Genomic DNA, 23,429 nt, shown 5'->3' on the forward strand with positions numbered 1-23,429 from the left:
CAGGTGACACTTTAAAAATAATAACTGAAAATCCAGCTTGAATCATTTTGAATTAATCATTGTATTGAGCAGAAATGTGAAATAACACATTATAGCTAAAATGACAATATGGTCAAACGTGCCCAATGGGTTTGGATAATGTAAAGATTAAGAGTTTTCCTGATAACTCTTTCATAGTTATTACTATTGTTGATGTTGTTGTTGTTGTTGTTGTTATTGGTTTTGAATGATTCAATGTAAGTAAACATAATTCATGGTTGGATCGATAATAAACTAACATGTACTATTTCCATGTGGTTTACTAATCCCTCTATCTCCTGGCTACAGTTTGGATAACCACACCCGTCTCAGAAAAAGAATGTGTCACTGATGTGCAGAATAATAAAATCAACAATAGAAAATATAATGCAAACTGTCCTGAATTCAAATATATGATGTTGGATTTGTATTCACATCATGCATGAATTCATCTAGAGATACAGAAACTAAATACTGACTGGAGCAAGGTGACAGCAGAACACATTGATAAGTCAAGTGTGTTTTGAGGGAATGTCAATTGTCACATATTGATAAAAAAATAAAAGTTGAACGTATGTAAACATTCAAATAAATATGCTGTTACGCTTTCTTCCCACATATGGTTACAGCACATTCTTTTTTAAATGGAAATCTCAAAGGACCATCATAATGAGGATAAAGCCATGCACTACGTGGCTTCAATATGTTTTATGCCTCGACATTCTGGACATGTGGATAGCAGCGCTTCACATTTTGCAGCAGAAAAGTCATTTATCATGCAGCATCTGTCCCCTTAAGGTTCAAGCAATTTCAAATCGCCCCTTCAGTCTGGAAAAAAAGCTCTAACCCCCCCGAATCGGCCGAGGTCTCCGTCTGTCAGCCATCTTTCATCTGCCACATCTCCGGCTCCGACCGCGGACCAGAGGCGCTTTAATGTCCCCGATTATCTCATGAGCCTTTTGAAATGCATGAATTATCGTTGGAGGTTACGGCTCGGTAATTAAGGGCCACGGGGCCTTGATTGGCCGGAGATTGTCACAGTTCGGCCGGCATGCTCATGCCAAGGGGAATCCTGCGAGCCAGAGTGAGTGTGAGAGCCTTATTTCTCTTGCACGCTTGGCAGGCCACCCACACCAACTTTTGTCTCCCCCCCCCCCCCCCCCCCCCCGTCTTCCCCTCATTGGCATTTTGGCTCCCTCTCACACACATTTCCCAGGGCCGGCGTTTTGCTTTCAGAGAAATCCGGTCAAATTAGGCAAAGCAGAAGCAAAGTGTTGGTGTCTTCCGCTCCGAGGTGTCACACAAGACGATTTGTGACAGTGTGTGTGGGCTCGTGATCTTTGACCCCCTTTTCTTTCCCAGCTTGTGATTGGCCCCAGGACATTCCGTCTTTTCCTGCCAAAGCAGTTGGACAGCCTGTTAAATTAATGTGACACCGCTGCCATGTGTGCTTCTTTTTCTTTGTCTTTGCGTGTCTATATAAACAGTATGTATTGTAAAATCCATATCGTTTAACTATGTTTTGTTATATATATTTTTATATAAGACAATAAAGGCATAGTACAGGACAGCAAAGCTAGGTTTAGGTCAATTACCACATTTGTTCACAATTGACGAAATAACTCATTACAACATTATCTGTAACCTTTTGAAGAAAAATGGAAATATGTTTACATTATGAATATAAAAGCTTCTTTTAAAATCTACAATTTACACCGTAATGACACGTGAGCCAAGGTCCATCAGACTCCGTATGTAAGCACATTTAAATTCACTAGATCTGTTATTTTCAGAGGAATAAACATAATGTTGAATTTTATAACGCAATGTAGAAGAAAGTGAAAATATCTCCTGGATCCGTCCCCTGAACTGATCCACACTGGGTTTCTGCTGTATCCTTCAACAACATGTCAATCTCTCAGTGTAACTTCTTGCTGATTAACATCAACCATTGAAACAGCAAATTTCAGCTGAAACAAGAAATATTTTAAGGGCTTTTCGTTTTTGTTTTATCTGAATATGAATAGGCTTGATTAAACCCATAATATTAAGTGCTATGTACAACACAGGTCTATGATTTTCTTTGTAGAAAAAAATCAAAGTAATTTTACAGTAATTTCCCTCAAATCGTTGTTTGATTTTTGATTTAATTTCATCAAACAAAAGAACATCCCAATTGTAACCTGTCCAAAATACCCCCCCGCCCCCTCCTCTCACCCACTGCATGCTGGGAAAGGCTCCAGCCACCAACAACCCCGAGCAGGATAAGCGGTTTAAAGAGGTAGATGCTCGGATGAAGAAGCAGAGCACACGCTTGCTTTATCTGCATTGGCGCGTTTCTTGCTGCTCCCCCCCCACACACACCATTAATAAACAGGGGAAATAAAAAAAAGCCTATATGAGATGGCCCCCGCTCCGCCGTACCTTCTGCCTTCAACATTAATCAATATCAGTTTTACATCTCCCTCATTCACATATGAAAGACCAGTCTCTCTCTCTTCCCCCAGTCACTCATGCCCTCCTTATCCTGTGATCACGTCAAAGCAGCCGAAACCCAGTCAGGACACAGATAAATCTGCAGCAGGCCCCCGTGTGCTTCTTTCTCTACAGCAGCTGGGAGGCCGGTGTCACATTTGAACCTGAAACCAACTGGGCCCGCGAAGCTCATTCATCATATCTGCTGTATCTCACATACTCACGTTGTTGAACGTCTCACGACAGATTACATCCTTTGTTCATATTTCTATGTTTGAGTCACTTTGAGTCGCATCATGATGCAAAAACTACACAACTGATTTCCATTACATTTGTCAGAAGGGCGTAACTAAAGCGGAGGAAGAAACTATTTTTTTCCTTTGTTTTCACTTTCTTATAAAAATTAGGTTCATATCCGACCTGTTTTAAAGATTTACATTTTCTGCATCAGTATTTATTCTGCAGTACATTCAGTGTTTGCTAACCTGCTTCCTGTGTAGACCTGATTTGACATCTGAATTTCCCACAGGATTAATAAAGTATCCATCTATCTATCTATCTATCTATCTATCTATCTATCTGTTGAATTGCTTCTGCGTTTCTTTGGTGATATATCTCTATGATTCCAGGGGCGGATGTAAACAAAGCTCCTCAGAGTCAAGACTACAAGCATTTGGATGAACAGCAGCAGAGATATGAATCGTCTTTGTGCCAAATGAAGAGGCTGGGATGCAGATTCTTCCATATTGGACATTAATAAAGTGATAGTGAAATGTAACATTAATTTACTGACGTATAGTGACGTACTAATTTGAGGTTCTTTTGAGTATTTCATTCAGACGGAACTTCATACTTTTGCTCTTTTTCATCTAAGAGGTAAGTATTGTGCATTCCACAGTCCGACAGCCGATTTTTCACACCTTTCCTTTCCAGTGAAAACCAGGTTCCTCTAATTTGGTCATTTTGAAGGTTGTTGATAAACTACAGTAAAATAAGGGATATTATTTTCAACTTTAACCATTTTCAGCTGTAAATTGAAAAACACATCAGTAAAGCAACTTGTTTGATTGTACAACCTAAAAAATTAATATTTCTCCTCAAAATGATTATATGGGTGAGGGTTTAAATGAAGGGCTTTTACGTAGAGTGGGGAATGTTCACAGTGGGGTATCAGTGCTTTCACTAAAGTGAGGTTTTGAAAGCAGGACTTTTCTCCTCTCCTGGAGTAATTAGGAGCACGTGCTCCGAGCGTTATCCAGGCTGTTGATCAGTCGGCACACTCCTGAACCGTCACCGCCGCTCCCCGAGCAGCTCGCCGATGTGCTCGCCTCATTCCCCGCTGGCAGGTGCCCCAGGGTCACTCCTACCCATCTCAAGACTAACTCATGTATCAGTATTATCTTATCCACCTGAGGGTTGTTAGCCCACACATAACCCTGCGTGTCATCTCCTCAGAGTGCATAGCGCTGGGATTTACCGCCTGTGAATACAACACCAGCTGTTCAGAGGTGAACAGCTGGTGCTGGGCCCCTGCTCCAGAGGTGCAGGGGCCCAGCAGCCCCTGCACCTCTGGAGGAAAAGTTGTGGTCCATCGCCGCCGTGTTTGGAGGGTCTGGGGTGTTTCAGCAGTTCGGCTTTATCTCTTCACTGTTTGGCCTCAAAATGTTAGATCATGAGTCTTAATTAAATACACCTCATAAACCAAGAGTGTCTTGGTTTTTCAGGTCACCTCTTTCTCTGATCACTGAACATTGTCACAGCACATGTAGCTAAACGACGATCACACGATTATATGTAAACTGATGTCAACACCTCCATTTATAACAATACGTATATGTCAGAATTATAATGCTCTTTGTGGCAGTGGCAAGATTCCTCTTTGATTTGTTTGTAGGGATACAGATTAGAGACGTATGGATTCATCAGTCGGTCAAAATAACAGATCATTTAAGCCTTTAATCAATGTTTATGTTTTCCTATATGATAACTTTACTTTTTCTGAATACAAAATACATATAAGATATGAAGTGATGTTTACAATTGAAAAAAAAGCTTATTTTCTTTGTTAATAATACAATTTATACACTTAATCACTATATAAATTCAATGACTCTATTAAATGTCTTTGTCATAAATAGTTTGACATCAACATCTTAAGGAAGCACATTTAATATCAAGAACAATCCATATCAGTCAGGCTCTAATATAGTTATATATGATTCTTCATGTTATATGCAATTTACTTTATTTAGCATTTGGAATATGGAGTATATTTTGTGATATTCTAAAATCTAACTTAATTGAGAAATGTCATAGATAATATAATCACAAGGGAAGGTCTACTAGTGGATAATTGAGTTAACTATTGTAGTATATTCTGCTAGTTTTAACCTTAGTATGAACCAGAAATCACATGTTTAAGCATGAGGCCCCCATCTTTACACTCTCAGTAGTTCTTCTATGCATTTCTTGTTAGTTCTCTCCCCTAGGGTATGATCTTTGACCCCTTAAGGGATGAGTGTAGAAAATGGGTTTTCTTCTATTAAGCACGAGGCATGATGTTATGAATTCATCCTTACATTTACATTTTATGTGTTTAAACAGATGTAGTCATGCACCTCTCAACCATGGGATGTGGGATGTTGCCATGGGCGTAGGCAACTCCTATATATATTGTATGTTTGACGCCTTTAAAGTGGGCTTCACTATTGGCGTGTGAATGTCTCCGGATTCTAGAGTCCGTCCTGACCTGTGAAGACTTCTGTGTAATAAACTTTAACTATACAAGCAAGTTCTGGGTCTGCGGAGAATTCTTCCTTCAGCATCAACTTCACCATCATCGACCTCTTGGCTGCCCAAGATATACAATACTATCAGACAAGCCATCTATCTGACAAAAAAATATACAATATAAATATTTGTCCTAATCATTTAAATATTTCAATATGTCCATAAACTAGTTCTGCTCAGTGATTGGTCTATTACATAAACATTAAAGAGACATATCAACAATATACTAAAACCCCAGTTACAGAATACCACCCAACCATAATGGACATTAGCCTTTACTATTGGAACGCAGTACTTTGAAAGCAACAAACTCAGTTGCAAGTTTATTAAATTCATCTGTTTATAACTAATAAGAGTATAATGCAACAGCTGTGCCATAAATCCTGATCTATAAGCTCTGCAGGTTATGACGCTCGGTTTTTACTTCCACTGTTTTAGAAATGATATTCAATTAACTTTATTGTCACTCTGCAGGCTGCAGTCTGTGGTGCTGTTGATCTGAGCTTGATAGTGAAATGGGATTCTGATATTTCATCCGGTCCATTTATGGGAATGATAAACTTTAAAATCCCATTTAAAAGTCAGTAGATAAACATTGTCCAGAGAAAACAGATAAAACCTGGTGGCTCATGAAGGCACAGCAAGAAACTATACGGGGGGGGGACTGACCTGTAGCCTCCCTACAGATAACTTTTGTCATCTATTGTACAGTTTCCACACACAAAGCCAAGGCGTGTTTGTGTTTGTGAACACCACTATGTGTGTGTGTGTGTGGAAAGTACTGCATGCAGATTGTGCGTACACACATCTGGCTCCAGGGCAGTGTGGTGGCTCTGTGGTTAGCGCGGCCGTCTCCCGGAACGAGGTCATTACTCTGATGCACTCGGATTCCCCCGGAGTTTGTGTTGTTTTTTTGTCGCCTGAAGACACGATATTCAGTCCGACTTCGAGACACTCGAGATGTAACTCTCCAGGATGAACGTGAAAGTCCGACATTATATCAGGTGAGCAGACAAAAAGAAAAGGATCAAGTATGACTGTGTTCAATCAGGAAACGTGTTGACATGGACCTTCATCATCGCATGTGTATTGGAAAAATGAACTTAGAGTGGTTGAAACTTATTCTATAGTTGACGAGTAACTTTTTAGAGACCTGTCTAAGACTCCATGACCTTAAATGTTTATGACCTGAAACCTGTATGACCTTTCTATATCATGTTTGACCTTTCTACTAGTTATTGAATGTCCGAAGACCCCAATGGAAATGTATGTAAAACATTTGTTACTGTGCTTTAGTTCCTGTCTTAAACTACCCTACAGAACCAGTCTGAACTGGCTCATGCAATCTTCCTTGTCCTCCTGTATAAGACCCTTGTATTTGATTGATCTCCATCTTCACTCTGAGATCCTTGTGACTCCCTGTGTTGATCCTTTCTGAAGAAAGCCCCTTATTATTTAGATAACCTTCTTGTTTCCAGCCTCTTGTATCTCCAGATTTCCATCACACATGTTAAATATTACCTGACGAAAACATGGAGTGAGGTCAGAGATCGACTTGCCTACACGTATCCATCTTGGCTGAACTGCCTATCCTGCAGCAAATTACCTCTCTGCAAGATGCAATACACACAAGAGAGAGTAGAGGCAGATATATGTCCTGTGGCCTCGAGTAATAGTCATCGTACATTGGCAAAGATTTGAACAATTATGCTCCAGACGAATGATTGTGTATATCTTTGGTCATCTGAAGCAAGTGGCATGTGTGTGTGTGTACACGCTTTATTTTCTATCTACGTAACATCTATTATCACCAACGTCCTGATTGTCTCCCCAGTAGTCCGTGTGTAATGACGCACAATGGATGTAATCACTCCACTCATGTAATAAGCATGTCTTCGATCATGACGTGCGCTCATCTGCGAGACAAAGCCCCCTCTGGTCCACGCTGATCATCATCAGTGCAGCGAACAGTGACAGATTCCTTTCGAGTCAATAAACTGGAAATTAACACAACGGAGGATTCTTTGAGGAGAATCCCCCCCCCGATAACACAACTCTAATCCTCCTCTTTAAACAAATGTTGAGCTGCGTAATTGGTGTTTAAATCTTAAACGTACTCAAACATACAGTAATGAGCCTGAAGCGTGTAGCAGACCAGGCAGGGACATTCACATGTTTCAGGCACGTGGGGCCAAAAGCACCAGACTCAGCAGAAATAAAGTGCAGCGCCCGAAACAAGCTCAGAGATGAACTGAGATTTTGAATATTGAACGTGCAGCTGATCCACTTTTATCAGCTGCTGTCAAAACACATTCACCGTGAGCCAAATAAGTCAAGCTCCCTTAAGACATCAAAAGAGAGCGTTTCCAGGTTTGGTTGGAAACCCGAAACAGGAAGAACATTAAACAGGGAGAGAGAATATCTTACTTGTGCACTTCTTCAGCCCGGAGCCTTTCTTCACGGCGTGACGGCTGAGCTTGCAGCTGAAGTTGTTCTCCCAGAACTCGGCGAACCAGATATTCCGTCTGTTGTTCTCCAGCGTTCGGCTGATGAAGTAGCGATCAAACCCTAAGACAGGGGTTCATTGTCATTGATGCAGTCAGTGCGAGTGTGAGCTGCGGCTTCAGTCTGTGAGGCAGAGCTCTGTGGTTTCTTCACACACCGATAATTAGCCGCAGACTGAACAGATCAATTGGCTTTGATTGATTTGGTTGTTTTTTGACATCTGATGATCAGACGATAACAGTTACACACGGCTCAGCTCTGTCTCACATCGACATCATGGGTCAATGATGGACTGCAAACAAAGATGGACGACATGACAGCTCCCCAACAGTGAAGCCAAAGTGTCTGCCCGGTGGTTGGCTGCAGTATCGCTCAGAAACCCCGCCTCCTCCATGTTAGTGGATGGGAGATTGTCCAAATTAAAAAGCCAAATAATGCATAATTCAATACATACACTACCTCAATCAATTGAGGTAGATCTTATCACACTGATGTTAGTGTTAATTGTTATGTTGAATTTGGTTTTAATTAGTTATTTGATGCTTTAAAATAACAAGATCATAAGATAAGACCAATTTCTGATTGGTGGAGATAATGGAGCACAGCACAGACTCGAATTGGTGGAATTCCTATCTAGGATATTTTTGCTTCATTTATGTATAGCGGGAGGACATGGAGATACATTGTCCATCTTTACAAACAGTGTGTACGCTTGGATTAATGAGTCATGCAGGTCTCGTGTGTGCACAATGGCCGTCTCTGTACCTTTGATGGACAGGCGCTTGGGCAGGATGGTGACGGCCCCCTCTGCCATCTCCTCCTGGTGCACGACCGGAGAGATCTTTGAGCCCCAGCTGTCCGAGCCCACCCAGATGAAATGACCTGTCTGGTTCGCCTTTTTAGCCGCGTGAAGCAGCCGCCTGCAAAGGTGAAGGAACAGATGTTGCAGTGGATAAGGTCAACAACCCCCGGCCAGCTCCGCTTTGATTTTTTATTTATTTATTCTTTCCACAGTGGTTTAGCAGAGCTGCACTGAAGCGGCAGTCTGCTGCAGCTGTGATCTTCTGCTCTTCAAAGCAGTGTTGTGAAACTGTTACCAGGAGTTTTTACCTGATATCGTCTTCGTTGGCAAAGATTATGACGACTCTTGCGTTCGGGTTTTCTCTGAGTCGCCGGATGACCTTGTCGAACTCTCCCGTCTTCGGCTCCCGGGGAATCTTGACGGACTGGGAGATGCAAACGCCACCTGAGCACACAGAGGTTTACAGACATCAGTTTAGAATTAAGAAATACTGGACAACAATATCGTCAGGCTGTCAGCAAACTCACAGAAACAAAACCGGTTTGAACTAAATATCCAGAATGGTCATGTACATGTTTAGCTGTGTTTAATTTGAATATATGAAATGTGAAATGCTGTAAAGAGTGACTGAGCAGCAGGAGGATGATACAAGCTTTGCTGTTCAGCAAGAGATCAATGTCACATCAGGTTTAGTTTATCAGGGGAATATGTTGTAGATGGTTTATTTTTATATAAAGTCCGGTTCAAGCCCCAATGGATTTAGCAACTTTTATTTTGAAAGGTACATATTAACATATATGGTTACATGCCCAGATTTCCAAAAATTGCTCAAGTAATCTTCGGTTATTTGTATGATTATTTAATATCAGGTCAATGTGGTTTCATTTGCTTCTCAATGTGGTTCTCCCGTTTGCAGTGACATCCTCCACATATGTTTTCTTTTTGTTCCCAACTTTCTTTCCTTTGTCTTCTCATGCCCCTGCCTCGACAACAGCCAGTTGCCTTGTAAATGTGTTATACTAAAAACATGTGGATAGAATCCTTTCAAATTTGATACAAACATTCACTAAGCATCATGGATGAACTGATTAGAATTTGGTGGACTAAGGTTAAACATGTTTTTGGCCTGTTGACCATTACATCTCAAGTCTGCCTTTGAGGAATTGGACTCCAAATCTCTGGCACTCAAAGATTAACTGATAAAATGATGGTGGTCAAAAGTCACAGTGAACTCATGCGAGTCTGAAAGAAAATGTTAGCAGATTGAAATTCCACTGGTTGTCGGGGATATTCATCTACATGGCAGTATTTATCTTTTGCTGTATGTGTAACGTTATGTTAAAGTTAATTAATTACTATTTCATGTTTTGGACTTAAAGCTCTTTTCAGTTTCCTTCCAACATCTGTTAGAAATTAGGTAGAGATGTTTTTACTATTTTACTGTGAAGCTCCTACTGAGGATATTCCCTAGGCACAGAGTATTCATGTAAATGTCCTGCTTCTACACAAATGCATGGGTGCTGTGCGGTTGTCTGGCTCCTTTGCTGTAAAGCCCTGAAAAGTCAGTTCTCCAAAACACATCGCAGACACACGCACAAAATGACTAACCCCGTCTGAGCCCTCACTAACACACACTGAAACGTGTTCTGTGCAGAGACTGCAGTGCTTCTCCGACAGGATTTCTATGGGAGAGATTTACAGAGCCCCAGTGTGACGTGTTCGTCTGACGGATTGTTTCTGAGCTTCCAGCAGCTCTCAGGACATTTAGGACTCGGTGCCAAGAGATTGTCTCAGTACATACTGTACACCGTAGATCCCCAAACTGCCACGTGCTGTACCTGTCACTGTGGTGTATAGAGACTATGGACTCAGAGAGGCTTAAATAACCCCTTTCCACAGCGGGAGTGACTTTATTTATAGTGTCACATAAAAAGTCTGACAGAGACGTATAACTCCTGCAACCAGCAGGAGATGAAGTTGAACAACAAACCGAGGAATTAATTCAACTTAAATGTTCTTTTCCATCAGGTGAGCCCTTGATTTAAATGCATCTACACAGTCAGAGATAAATACAGAAAACGGCAGAAATGCTTCTTCTGAATGATGTTAGGATGAGTATGAAGCAGATCACTGTCCCCAGTGTGTGAGATTTAAAAGAACACACTCTGCAGTGAAGCCTCCTGTTTTCCGCCCTGGTACCCAGCGCAACGAGGGAGCAGCTGTCCCAATTTAGCTTTGTGAAAAAGTTGGGAGGTCTGAGTCCTCGTGTTGGATGAAACTGTCGTGTGCCTGAGCAGCTGTCACCGAAACCTCATTACGTTTGACAAGGTCAGAGCCAGTCCTCAGAAAGGCAAAGAAATACAAGTTCTTGTCAGGAACGGAAAAATCTGCAGCGATCGTGCACAGAGAGCTGTGGGAAGACCGGCTCTGAGAGAGCAGGGTGAGCAGCACGGGTTCCTCCTCAGAAGAAAAACATTTCTCTTTTTATGGAGTTAATTGGTGGACGTGTGTGTAAGAGGTCAGGCAACCTTCTCTTCTCTGTAAAGGTCAGTTTGAAATAATATCGTAGCAAACAAAATCAGCCCAGAGGCAGATTAGAGCTTGGTCGATATATCGGCCAATATGAGCTTATCTGTATTGTGTTTATGTTTGATTGTATAATTGTAGTTCAACACAAACCAATCAAGCTGTTAAGAAGTCAATCCTTTAAATATGCCCCATTTTCCAGATCCATGAATTGTTCCCTAAAAGAAAGTGATAACAAAATATTGGATCTGCAGCAATATGTTATGATCATAGCTATTGCTGCAGTTTCTGTCGTAATTGAATTGATTCTGCCAATTCATGGAAATCTGTTTGTTTGTTTTTGTAAATTTTGTTTAAAATCAAACCAACATACAAAAAAGGGGGTGAAAACATAACCTCTCTGGTGGAGGTAACGATGCAGGAAATACTTTTTACATTTGATGTCAAATTACTTTTTTCTTAACTCCAGTTCTTTATGTTGTTTCATTTGCATATAATTGTATCTATTGTTATTAAGATTAAGGTTATTAACTTAAAAAAAATCAAGATTCAATTTCTTTGGAATAACGGTTTGATAACAACGTTTTTTCATATGAGACGATAAATCGATATCGACGTTGGAATCATCCCCAATAAATACCCTACTGGTTTGACTCTAACTCAACTTAACAATGAATAATAACCAAAACCCAGCACAGTGACTGTTTGACCCACTCTGGGTGTCACAGGGCCTGAGGTCCTGCTCCCTGCATGTGGACGGCTCTGTCCTCTGAGCTCTCTCTCTCTCTCTCTGCTGCTTTGCTTTGTGTTCTTGGATGTGTGGTGGTTTCCAGTTCCCTTAGTTTTTTGTGTTGAAGTTAGCTTAAGGGAAACTCTACAGCCCTAAGTGTGTGTGTGTGTGTGTGTGTGTGTGTGTGAGGTCCAGACTCCCTCCATCTTTTTGTTCTTTTGGGCCAGTGTCCAGACGGCCAGAGTTTTGGGTTTGTTTGAATTCTGGTTCAGTTTTTTTTATAAATCATGTTGCTGCTCCTCGGGGTGGAACCTCCTTTGAATACAGAAGGTTGAGCCAAATTTGTTATTGTGCGTGAATTACATCTCCTCTTGAAGAGATGCAGAGTCCCAAATAAAGAACACTTTTACTTTCTGACATCCTGAAAAAATAAGCCATACACTTGCAGAACTATTGAATGATAATTGTTTGGGACATGCTAACCTGCTGCTTTTTGATTCTCATATAAACCTTTACTCTTTATTTATTATTACGCCGCACACACAGCTTTCAGTATAGAATAAATACTTTCAGCAGAACTAGGAACAACATCTTCTGTCAGCTTTGGTTCCAACAGAACATATCTTAGGTTTTCTTTAAAAGACAGAAGATCTATATTGTTTCACCTCTTCTATTTGGGCTGTTGTCAAGTTTAAGGTTCGTCAGTTTCCATTTGGAAGGGAACTGCTTGTTTTTCTCTTGTTTGGCCTCATCTGAGCAGGAGCCAGTAATGGATGTGTCCTGCTCACATCATTTTCAGGAGGAACACAACAGATTGTTAAGCCATTGGTTAAAGAACAACACCATTTTGTCTAGTGTGGATTGAAAATGTAAGCATCTCAACACCAGTGAATAATTAGGGGTTTCATCAAAGAAGTGATGTGTGTTGTTTTCCTAAAAATCCCTTTAATTGTCCACTGGTTTCAAATCCTCTTCTGGTTTGTGGTCGACTGCCGCAGGGCGATTGTGTCTCTGCTGCAGTCGACCCAGCGTTTCATCACTTCAGCCATTTGTCTGCGATGACCCACTTCTCCAGTTGACATCATTTCAGTCATTTTGTTGTTTTTAGTTTTTTACATGAATTGGTTTAGAAAAGTGAGAAAAGTGAAACCGCCGCCATTGCTCTGCAGCTTCTCACATGCCAGAGCTGAGGACTTTCCCCCGGTGGCAACTTAACTATGTCTTAACTAAGATTAATGGAAAACAACATTGACAAATAGCTGCTGTGGTGTCGGGACGGCTGCGGCCATGGAGTCCATCTTTATGACAATGGCTGAGCAGCTGTCACTTCCTCCTCTTCCTCCTCGTCCTCTGCTTATTTATTAATAGTGCTATTCGTGATTGAGATATAAACAGTCAACGCAATCACATCACATTTTAAAATCCACACATGAAAAGACCGTTTATTATTTCAATATGTGAATCATCTGAGTATTGGATCCTGGATCAGTTCAAAATGGACATGAGAATTTAAGGTTTGGACAGATTTAGACTGAAGAGGGACGATGGGTTTGTAGACGAGTGGACACTTGAATTGTCCAAAATGTGAAATGATTCATGTTTTAATGACATAAGGTCATCGGTTAATAAATCCAGGCCTGTCAGTTGGTCTCCACTGTTTGGTAAAGAAACTCCAGATCATCTTCTACATTATTACTTTTCATAATTTGGTCCTTGTGTTGTAGAAGCTCATGGCACATCAGCAGTTTGATAGTGGGTTCAAAAGACAATTAACACATTTATTATTAGCAAAAGATGACTGTAGTACAGCCAAGCTCATAAACCCCTCCTCCTCCATGTTAGCAGATGGGACATGGACCCAACTTAAAAGTCAAAGTACACGTTAAAACATTTTGTTCTTGAGTTGGTTTCTGTCATTAAGGTAGTTCCTATCCTCTTCATTAAAGTGTGACTTATACATTTGGTTTAACTTGGTTATTTGATGCCATACAAGGTGAAACCTTGATCCTGATTGACAGCTGAGACGGACTCGCCTGGTCCAGCCTGTGCATTTATCAGACACACGGCCCCGAACCCTGATTACTAATGTGCAGACTGAGGATCCCAATGACATTAAATCAATCACAAGATGGCGGCACACGTATCTGGATTGTTTTGGCTTTGTTTTTATGCGACAGGAGGAAGTGGAGACTTCATCCATCTCTAACCCCAGTTTGTGTTGTGTATAATAACTCAATCCTGCATTTAGACCTAATGGTTTGATGCATGTATATTGTACACACTCTAAGTACAAGCCTTTTAATTCTGTTTTTCTTTATATCTCATATATACGTTACAGTAAACTACATGCAGCTCCTTGTCAAGTGATTCTGTGAGTGGTGAGGAACGATGGAGAAATCCTGGATTTACATCTTACAGCTGATAAAAGGCTTTTCTCTCAATCTATATTTTCCACTTTAAGAAACAAATTTTCTGTGTCACTGCTCTCATGTAATAATCTCAGGTAGGATGCAGTCATTGCTCTGTTGTAACATCAGCAGCGAGTTTGCTCTCCTTGCAGCAGTCCTGTAAAACACCGCTTTCTAATTCCACTGCAAACTGCAGCGCTCCTGCTCCGTGCTCTCCTTTGAATACATTATGTTAAGACCTCTTTGTCAGCGAGTTAAGCTATTTCCCTGGAAGAGAGAAAATAATTTAAACAAAAAAAAAAACATGAGAAGAAGCAGATGTCCTCATGCTGAATACTGATATAGCACTAGATCACCAGTAATGCAGGAGAAATGAGGACGTGTGTCAGTGGGTTAGTTGAAGGAGGTCAGAGAAGAGCAGGGATCACACTATGTCAATCTCACTCGAGTGGGAAATAACACTGAAACCGACACGAGTGAACTATTCCTCCCATTTTCTGCGAATGTAACGTGAACTGCAGAGCCGTCACAGAAGTTCACGGAAGGAGCTGAAGTGCTGATTGTGTTCAGAGAGGGAAACCGGATCCTGAGAGACACGGCTTGATGCCAGCGAGGAACTTTGTGTCGGTTCTACCTGGCTGCTGCACTTACAACACAAAGACGGATCTTCTAGGTCTGCTGCTGGCACACTTTCTGTCAGGAGCTTGTTTCTGCGGATGTGTGAGGAGAATCGAAACGATTGAAATGACTCACTCTTCTCGCCAAGTCTTTACTCCGACCGCCTGTGAGACTGTTTTTCACAAAAAACATTTGCCGAGACGTTTTTCCTCGAGCGTGGCTCGCCGTGTTCTTTAATCTGTCTTGTGTCGCGTTCATGCTCAGTTCATGTTCAATTAAACCGAAGAAACACAATAGTAGCGGGTCTGAAACACAATTTGTTGTTTCCCTGCTCCGCCGAGTTTCCTAATTGAACATCCTTTTGTGTGTCTGGTCCGTGGCGCCACTCAAGTAAATAATTAACACGTGAGACGCGCCATCTTGACTCGTGTGTGTCTTTCCTTTTTTCCAGCTCTTGACTCTTTAAAGTGCTGTTTCCTGTTTGTGCATTCAAAGAATTTGACTGGGCCACTGTGCCGAGGGAGTCCAAATGTGATATTTCTGTCATCCTGTGGTTTTCAGATGAGCTTGAGAGCTAAATTAAATTATTTGACCGACTTGTCAGCAGGAGACGTCTGAGTTTGACTCGAGCTGTTATGCTGCTCGGCTTCACAAAAGGAAAAACCATAAGTAGCAATCACAAAACTGCCAAGATGCCATTTACCTGATAATGTCTGGTTCTTACATCGGGCGAGCTTTTCTTGTCTTTACAGGTCAACGTCAGAACTCTTCACTCTAATAAAACATTTCCTCTATCGGTTAAAAGTGCAACGACTTCAGACCTTTTTACATGTCGCTGTGAAAACTGTTTCGATGCGTTTCACTTTTTCGTGCTATGTCTGTTATCGTCATTTTCCTTTTATAAGAATAAACACAAACACAAAAGCTCTTTCTGAGAAAGAGAAGTGCACAAGTCAGTGTGATTCGAGTTAGATGAGGATTTAAAGGTGAACATTGAGGTAATTTACAAAGTTGTGTGATCTTTTTCAAATTACACTGTGGAAATCTTTTACTTAACAGCTTTACTTGGAAATCCTACAAATATTGTGATTTTTCCAACCACTATTGAATAGTCGCTTAGTACAAGTTCAGTCAAATAACATTTCATCATCACAAAAGAACACATTGTCATCTTTATACGACTTTAAAAGAGATATTCAGAGAATGAGAAGTCGTCTTTCTGTCTTCCAAAAGATACAACAAAACCTTTCATTCTTTTCTTTATCAACAGATAGAACATATCAGATTGAAACTTTTCCTCTGACAGAAATTAGCTGTGAACTAAATTTCTTTTGCACCTCACATGTAGCGACGGAAGGAGTCAGAACCTGTCAGTGTTTGAAATGTTTAACCTTATGTTCATATCGCCTCCATCAAGCTAATCACGGGGAGTTTTATAAACACCAGAACAAAGTGCCGCAGTGAATCATCCCTCAAAGCAGTGGGGACATTGCGTGGAGGTGGTGCCACATCCAATTAAGGTAAAAAAAATGAATCTAATTACGGAGCCCTCCGTCAGGACGACTCTTCTGAGAGATCGGTAGAGGGGATTTGACAGAAACACCTCTACTGCAATCTTCTTGGCTGTATCATGTTTTTTACTTTTCACCTCTCTTCTAAAGCAAGGCCAGCGCTTTCAATCAAACCAATTGACTTCTGCGTGACCTAAATCCTAAGACTCCAGTCCAGAAATGCCACACACAGACCAGGAGCCGCACACTAAGCCCTGAGAACAGGCGGGTTTTACAGAGTGGCCTGCCTAATTGACTCTGTAATAGTGTCATAGTTCAGTGGCACCAAATTGAACTGAGTTTTCAAGCGGATACAATGAAAAATGACCAAAAAAGGCCTTGCGGTCCAAATCCTTCATGCACAAGAGCAGTGTTGATAAAGCAGTTCATATTAAACCCTGTATTTACATCTTGTCACTTATCCTCTACATTTAAACGTCACTGTGCAGGATAACACGAGGTTTGACTGAGTTCACACTTATTTCTGGAAGAAAGACAGTTTCTCAGTGCTCACCTTAAAATCACAGCTTAACTCGTGTCAGCTGAACGGTAGAGCTGCCCGAGCCCGCTGAGGGGAGAATGATCTTTGAGTTTGGATCAGGTTCAAGGCTATACAAGATGTTCTCACACAGCAAATGTGTGTAATCTGGCAACAAGCATGCGTGTCAGGGACAAAGAAACACAAACACGGTGCAGCTCCAGTAAAACAGAGAGCTTGTCAGGTCGGGGTCAGGCTGGGATGGTTCACCCAGCATCAGCCATGACTGTAACACCACCACTAGTCTTTGAGTCATGACCCACTTAGCAAACTATGCAAATGAGTTAAATTATTAGACATTTGGAGGATACTATGTACAGAGGGTGAAGGGATCCAGAGTAGACCTTGTATCCAGGTATTTGACTTTTGAAACAAATACATTTTCAGTTCAACTCAATCCAAAGTTCTTGGTCCAATTTGAGGCAGTGAGCTCCACATACATGATCCAGCTGTACCCAAAACAATTATCCCAAGAAATACAAAAGCTCATATATCCATGGACAGTCCATGCTGCAAGGCCACATTTTATTAAACGATAGTTGTTCATAAGTCACTAAACTTCCTTCCACTTCTACTTCTTTTATACAAAGGCAACTTAGAACCTCCTCCTGATGGAATTGGCTCGGAGTGTTTACAGAGGACTTCTGAGGTTGTTGATAATCCTCTCAGCCCACATGAGGATCTGGTTCCTTTCTAAATGTGCAGATCGTTGTGTTTGACCAAATCTGTTAGAAACTGAGGTGAAGGAAACCTTGAAATAAACAAAGCTAAAATTTGTAAAGGAATAAAACGTCTATATTCGTCTAATTAAAGGAGTTCACTTTCTGCTGAGCCTTTGTTTACATTCACCGACTTCACATACTGGAGAGATGGAGTGGGAGTCATTTGGAGGATTATTAACATGATAATAAAAAATGTTTTGTTGCGGAAAAGAAACGACATCACAGCTTTGCTCTCAACTGACGAAAAAAGATTCAATTAAAGCTGTTTCAACTAATCATATAATTATTCACGAAAAATCTGCACTTGTTATATCGGTAGTAATTTAGATTTAGATCTCGATGACCTTCGTTTTACCCCTCGGAACCCAACACATCAGTCGACTCCTCTTGATTCTGCAGCCGGGGCCTCTTCCACAGAGAGCCTTTCTCACAACTCTGACCTGTCCTGACCGCCGCTCACCAAAAGGTGTTAATTAAAAGGGGGGGGGGGGGGGGGGGGGGTAGCTGCCATATGGACGAGGCGACCGAGCAGCATGGGCCCACTGCTTCAGAATTCCACTTTGCCGCTCCTCTGCTGCTCGTCTCACTGTTCCTGTGGACGTGAGGTCATCTGCAGTGACAGGCTGACAGTGATTAGGTAATAGGTCTTCACAGGCCTCTGGTGCTCTGCTGGCTCACACACAGGCCCCCCCCGATCGCAGATTTGGCTACACCGGTTTTGTCTTCCCCGGCTTCCTCAGAATGTGAAACTCAAAGCTTCTTTCTGCTTTCTAAAAAAGTGTTTTACGCCTTGTAACCAACCTGACCCGATTTGAGATGAATCACAACAGTGAAACCTTTAATTTGGATCAAAACAATTATATCGGAAATGGAGGAAGACTGTGTATAAGATTATTTTAACCCATTTAGACCGGATGCAACAAATGCGTGTATGCCTTTAAGACCGGAAGCGACATCTTCTTTTAGAGTTGGATGAGATGCATTTGAAGTCAGACTTGATGAAATACATCTTGATTTTGATTTTTTTCTTTTGTTTTTTTTCAAAAAGGTGTTAAAGTTTTGTTTCAGTCAACGGCTGATCAGGGATATTGAGGCAGAGAACAGCAGGGCATGCTGACCGAGCCTCAGAGGAGGAGGAGGAGGAAGTGGGATCTTGGCGAGTTTGGGAAAATACAATGATTTCAAATGAAACCAGATGTTTAAGCCATCAAACGTTGTTGATTTTGTGTCTCTCTGCTTCAGAGGTGGTTGTTTTCAAATGATACTCAGATGCTTAGGTTTTACCGAGAGCTGTTACCTCAGGTCCTATTGGGTTAAGAGACTACACATCCCATCAACCATTACAAACCCACCCGCTGGTCCCCACTCACACTGCTCTCCAGTACAAGACCAGAGCTGCGGTGACTTTTACCCCTTTGAACAAAGCACGTCAGAAAGAGAAAATCCTGGTTGTTCTGTGGAAAATATAATTCTGAGTCGGGTTTACACCCAAGAATTGTGGGTAATGTAGTACTTTTACGACTTGTTTTTCTTAACAAGCTGTTGATATCATACAAACTTGTGGCCTCTACAGGAGAATAAGAAAAGATAAGAAACTACTTTATTGATCCGCCCACCGGGGAAATTCAGCGTTCAATATAACATAATTTCATAATCTTGCTGGTAAATCTACCGTGGATGGTTACGACATTCCGGCTGATTTTAACCACATTGTGGAGATCTATTGGTCTAAATTGAGAACTTTCTTTGTGTGAGTGAATACAGACACAGTATTTGTATTAGTTGTATTGTGGATGGAAAACTGCAATAACAGTGAAGAGTCTTTTTTTATAAGAGAAGCATCAAGAAGCGATCCGCGGCGGCTCCGGAGTCTTTTCGCTCATTAACTGACGTGCCACGAGCATAATGTCCCATCACTAGAGAGACCTGTTGCCTGGGAGGACCCAAGCCCTTAAGCTGCCGGGCCTGAGAGGGAACAGAGGATAACAACTGCGGATATATGGAAAAAATATGCGGACAACAAACAAGCCCCTTTTTCTCCCAATTATTGTGCCGGGTTGTTGAATATCATATCAGGGGTTCTGTTCTACATTATGCAGATCTCGGTTTCATAAAAACATGTCCCAACCAGTGGAGAACGAGTGCAACCTCAAGACTGATGTCCGGAGTAAACTGTTTTAAAAATGGCAAAAACTCTTCAATGCATGTTTAATGACGGGGGGGGACCTCTGTCCATTCGTCACCTGTTCACCAATTAAACGCCGACAAAACAGAGTTCAGAGTTAGCCGCCGCTTTCGTCTCCTAATTGGCCGATTGATATGGCGCTGTTTCCATCAGCCTATAAGAAGCTTTTACGTTGATTTACCGGACGTGCCGATGTGGGAAGGTGATGTAAACAACATTTGTGGCTTCGTACTGTAGAAATAACAGAAAACAGTCTGCTGGGGATGCAAACCAAAAGGGAAAAAAAAAGTCAAGTGTTTTGTTGTGTTAATTTCCTGTCGCCGCTCAGTCTGCGGAAAACAGAAATAGACGTAGACAGAAATGACATACAGCTGAGATCATTTTCAACAAGATTATAGATATCCACAAAGTGTGGAGCGGCAAAGGCCTGGTCTGCCGTGTGGGAGTTGTTGAAAAGAGGTTGCTGTTGTTGTTGACGTCTGGTTGGTGTATAGAGAGCTGCCCTGAGGAGAAACCATTGTTTAGATATCCTCCATTCATGTAGGATCCCCCCCCCCACCCTTCAGGATAATTGATTCTCTCTTAGTCTTGGTTATGAACAAAAGTTAAAGAATGATTTTGAGGGAAAGATTTTCCTCGGTTCTGACACAAGGTTGATGACGCGTGAAGCATTAAACTGTTTTATTTTCAGTTTCCCCTCTGAGCAAAGCGGAGAATGAATCAAACTCAAATTTTATAACAAATTTATTCCATTTATATTTACTGGTTACTCGTTTATTTCTGTCTGCGGGAATAAAGCTCCAGGAAATTACTTATGTGGCTGTTTCAAGATAAACCATCGTTAATGAGTCAATAACCGGTGACAAATAAACGCCACTGGAGAAAAATAACAGATGAGATGAGACGGAGATGAGACGCGTCTGAATCATTTTGATCTAAACTCGTCTGAGTGTGTACACGTTCGTTTTTTTGTGTGTTTTTCCGTTAGTCTCACAAATATAACTGAAGGGGTCGGTGTTATTTCACAAAGGTCACTGTGTACCTGCAGCATTAAACCTCCTGAGACCAGAATAATATTATTGCTGATGGTATCTTTGGTGCTTCCAGTAAACTCTCTGTAACTGTGCCGACATGAACATCACACATATATACAGTATATATATATATATATTTGAAAATATGTAATTTAGGCAGAATGACTAGGAATCTATATATTCACGACTCTTCCACTGACATTAGCTGTCTCCATGGGTATAATGAGTTTTGTAAATGTGTCTGTTTTGCAGGGGATTTCAAAACGATGACGACAAGACGAGAAAATTAAATTATAAATGATAATATGATTTATGAGCAATTAGCTTAATCAGTCTGGGTCAGGTCCCAACTCTCAGAGAAGCTGACTTTGACTAAGAATCCAGGTTAGATACATATTTCACTGGAACATTCAGATTTCTTTAATTATGTATTTGCAAACACATTTACAATGAATTTTCACAAATGTATTATTTTTTGGACACAGGTCTCTAATGAAATACTATGGATAAAAGGGACCACACTCTCAGTCTTATTGGATGGTATTTTGAGTCAACTCATTCACATTCTCTAAATGTTTTCTGCACTAAGAGTCACTTTGTCATCAGATAATCAGTTTCAGATGAATTCTGGATTTCCAGTAACATAAGGACACTCTATGCTGGGAAGCCCTCTTCATGTGAAAATTGTTTTTAGTCAAATATCCGTCGGACAAGGACGTGTGTGCTGTCGCTCACAAAGGCAGCATTCACAAACAGCATTCTCGTCTTCAGTGTTTTGAGAGCAGAGAGGAAAATATGGCTCTCATCCTGTGATGTTGTTAAGTGCTCGACTGCACCAAACCAATTTTGCATCAAAGAAGCAAGATGAAAAGAATTCGAAGCGACAGTGATATAATTTCCCCCCGAAATCTGATGCAGCAACGTTTTTTCCTTTTTCTTTCTGTGCATGCAGCAGTTTTGATTTAAACATGATTTTTCTGTTCACCAGATGTCTATAAATATCCCAGGAAATAACACAAACAAGCCGTTTATAAAGGCTATGTTTTGTTATTACTATCCAAACTGCACCTTTGCAAAACACTAGTCGAGAGCTAATGACCACTTTCATTTTAATCACCTGCAAGACCTGCTTGGCACACTTTAGATTACTTTGTCGAATGCTTAACAATCCAAAAGCATATAGAGGACGTCACAAGAGAACACTGCAGCATATGGGTGTTTGCATTTTTGTACATTGATATTTGTGTAGTGATGACATAATACCTATATTTGTGTAATTGTAAAGGAAAATATATATATTTATGAATGCTATAAACAAATGCAACAAAGGTTTTGTTATAGAGGTGAAAAAAATGTGAATTTCCTGCACCTACAAATCACCATACATGTAATTTAATCTATTTAACGTCAATTAATATTGATTGTTGTACTTTCTCTGATACACTAGAACACTAGAAAACAAGAATAGAGTTCATACGTCGACAGCCCAGGTTCTTCCTTGACCCATTTCACGTGCTCCCAACAAGTGTCATGGGAATCAATTCAGTTGTTTTCATGTACTCTCGCTCACAAACAAACAAACAAACAAACACGCAAACCCCCCCCAAAAAACGGACAGGGGTGAAAACATAACCTCCCGGGCTGGAGGTAATTACCTAATATGCATCGTGCCACTTTGCTAATTAACTAGGCGTGCAATCTCATTTAGTTCCCTATGTAGATAGCGTTGTGTTTGCATCTTTACCTCTTTAAAAAATTCCATTCTAGCTTTTAAAGAGAGAAACTCTCCGTAAAAACAGAGAGAGAGGAAGTTTATTCCTGCAAGCACACACTTATTAATTAAGAAACAGATAAGAGCATCGATGCTGCTCTTATCTGGAAAGCATCTCCACATGCAGGGTTAGTGTCAGGTACACACACATCAGCACCGGTGCTCTCGGGAGCTGTCCTCGCTGCCATACATTTTCACGCATGCATGTATTTCAGCCGTAACGGTGTCGCTTGCCGTGGCCTCAGGGTTCACGGGTTCGGCTCCAGGGGTCCTCGCACAGTCAGCCTCTCTCCCAGCTTCAGAACGAGTCCCCTGACTTTCTCTGTCACGAGCCAGGTTCTTCTCCCCCCCCCCCCGGGCGGCCGCTGCAAACCCACGTTGTTTATTTATCTCTTAATGCACACTGGCACATTAACTCGCGCCCCTCAGCAAGAAGAAGGTCTGTGCCGCTCCTCGCGGACACGGCTCCCGCTCGGTTCATATACGGTACAAACAATATGAGTAAAGTCAGATAATGATGAGACTTTAATTTGCCGGGGCGGCCTCGGGGGCTCGCTGGGATTCTCCTGCAGACATGGCACCCCTATTTCCGTGTGCTAATTTCTCTTCAGTCTGCATAATGAAGTAAATATCCCAATTTTTTTGGACCGAAGGCGAGCTGTGCACCAGCCTTGTGTTTAAAGATAATTTGGATTAGCTAATGTGCAAAATAGATTTGCTGCAGCTTTGTTTGGAATGGGGATTAAATGTACTTAAA

The 23,429-nt window shown here is 41.2% G+C and overlaps 1 protein-coding gene across 1 annotated transcript in view; it reads right to left on the bottom strand.

The window, feature by feature from the left end:
• Positions 1 to 23,429, bottom strand: part of grm4 (glutamate receptor, metabotropic 4) — a 121,131-nt gene that overhangs the window by 25,075 nt on the left and 72,627 nt on the right. Inside the window, exons 3-5 of the mRNA XM_062407022.1 lie at positions 8,899 to 9,034; positions 8,554 to 8,708; positions 7,711 to 7,851 (exon numbers count right to left, since the gene is read on the bottom strand). Coding sequence (XP_062263006.1) covers positions 7,711 to 7,851; positions 8,554 to 8,708; positions 8,899 to 9,034 — 432 coding nt within the window. The remainder of the gene's footprint in view (positions 1 to 7,710; positions 7,852 to 8,553; positions 8,709 to 8,898; positions 9,035 to 23,429) is intronic.

Source organism: Platichthys flesus, chromosome 2 (genome assembly GCF_949316205.1).
Source record: "Platichthys flesus chromosome 2, fPlaFle2.1, whole genome shotgun sequence".
NCBI classification, from domain to species: domain Eukaryota; kingdom Metazoa; phylum Chordata; class Actinopteri; order Pleuronectiformes; family Pleuronectidae; genus Platichthys; species Platichthys flesus.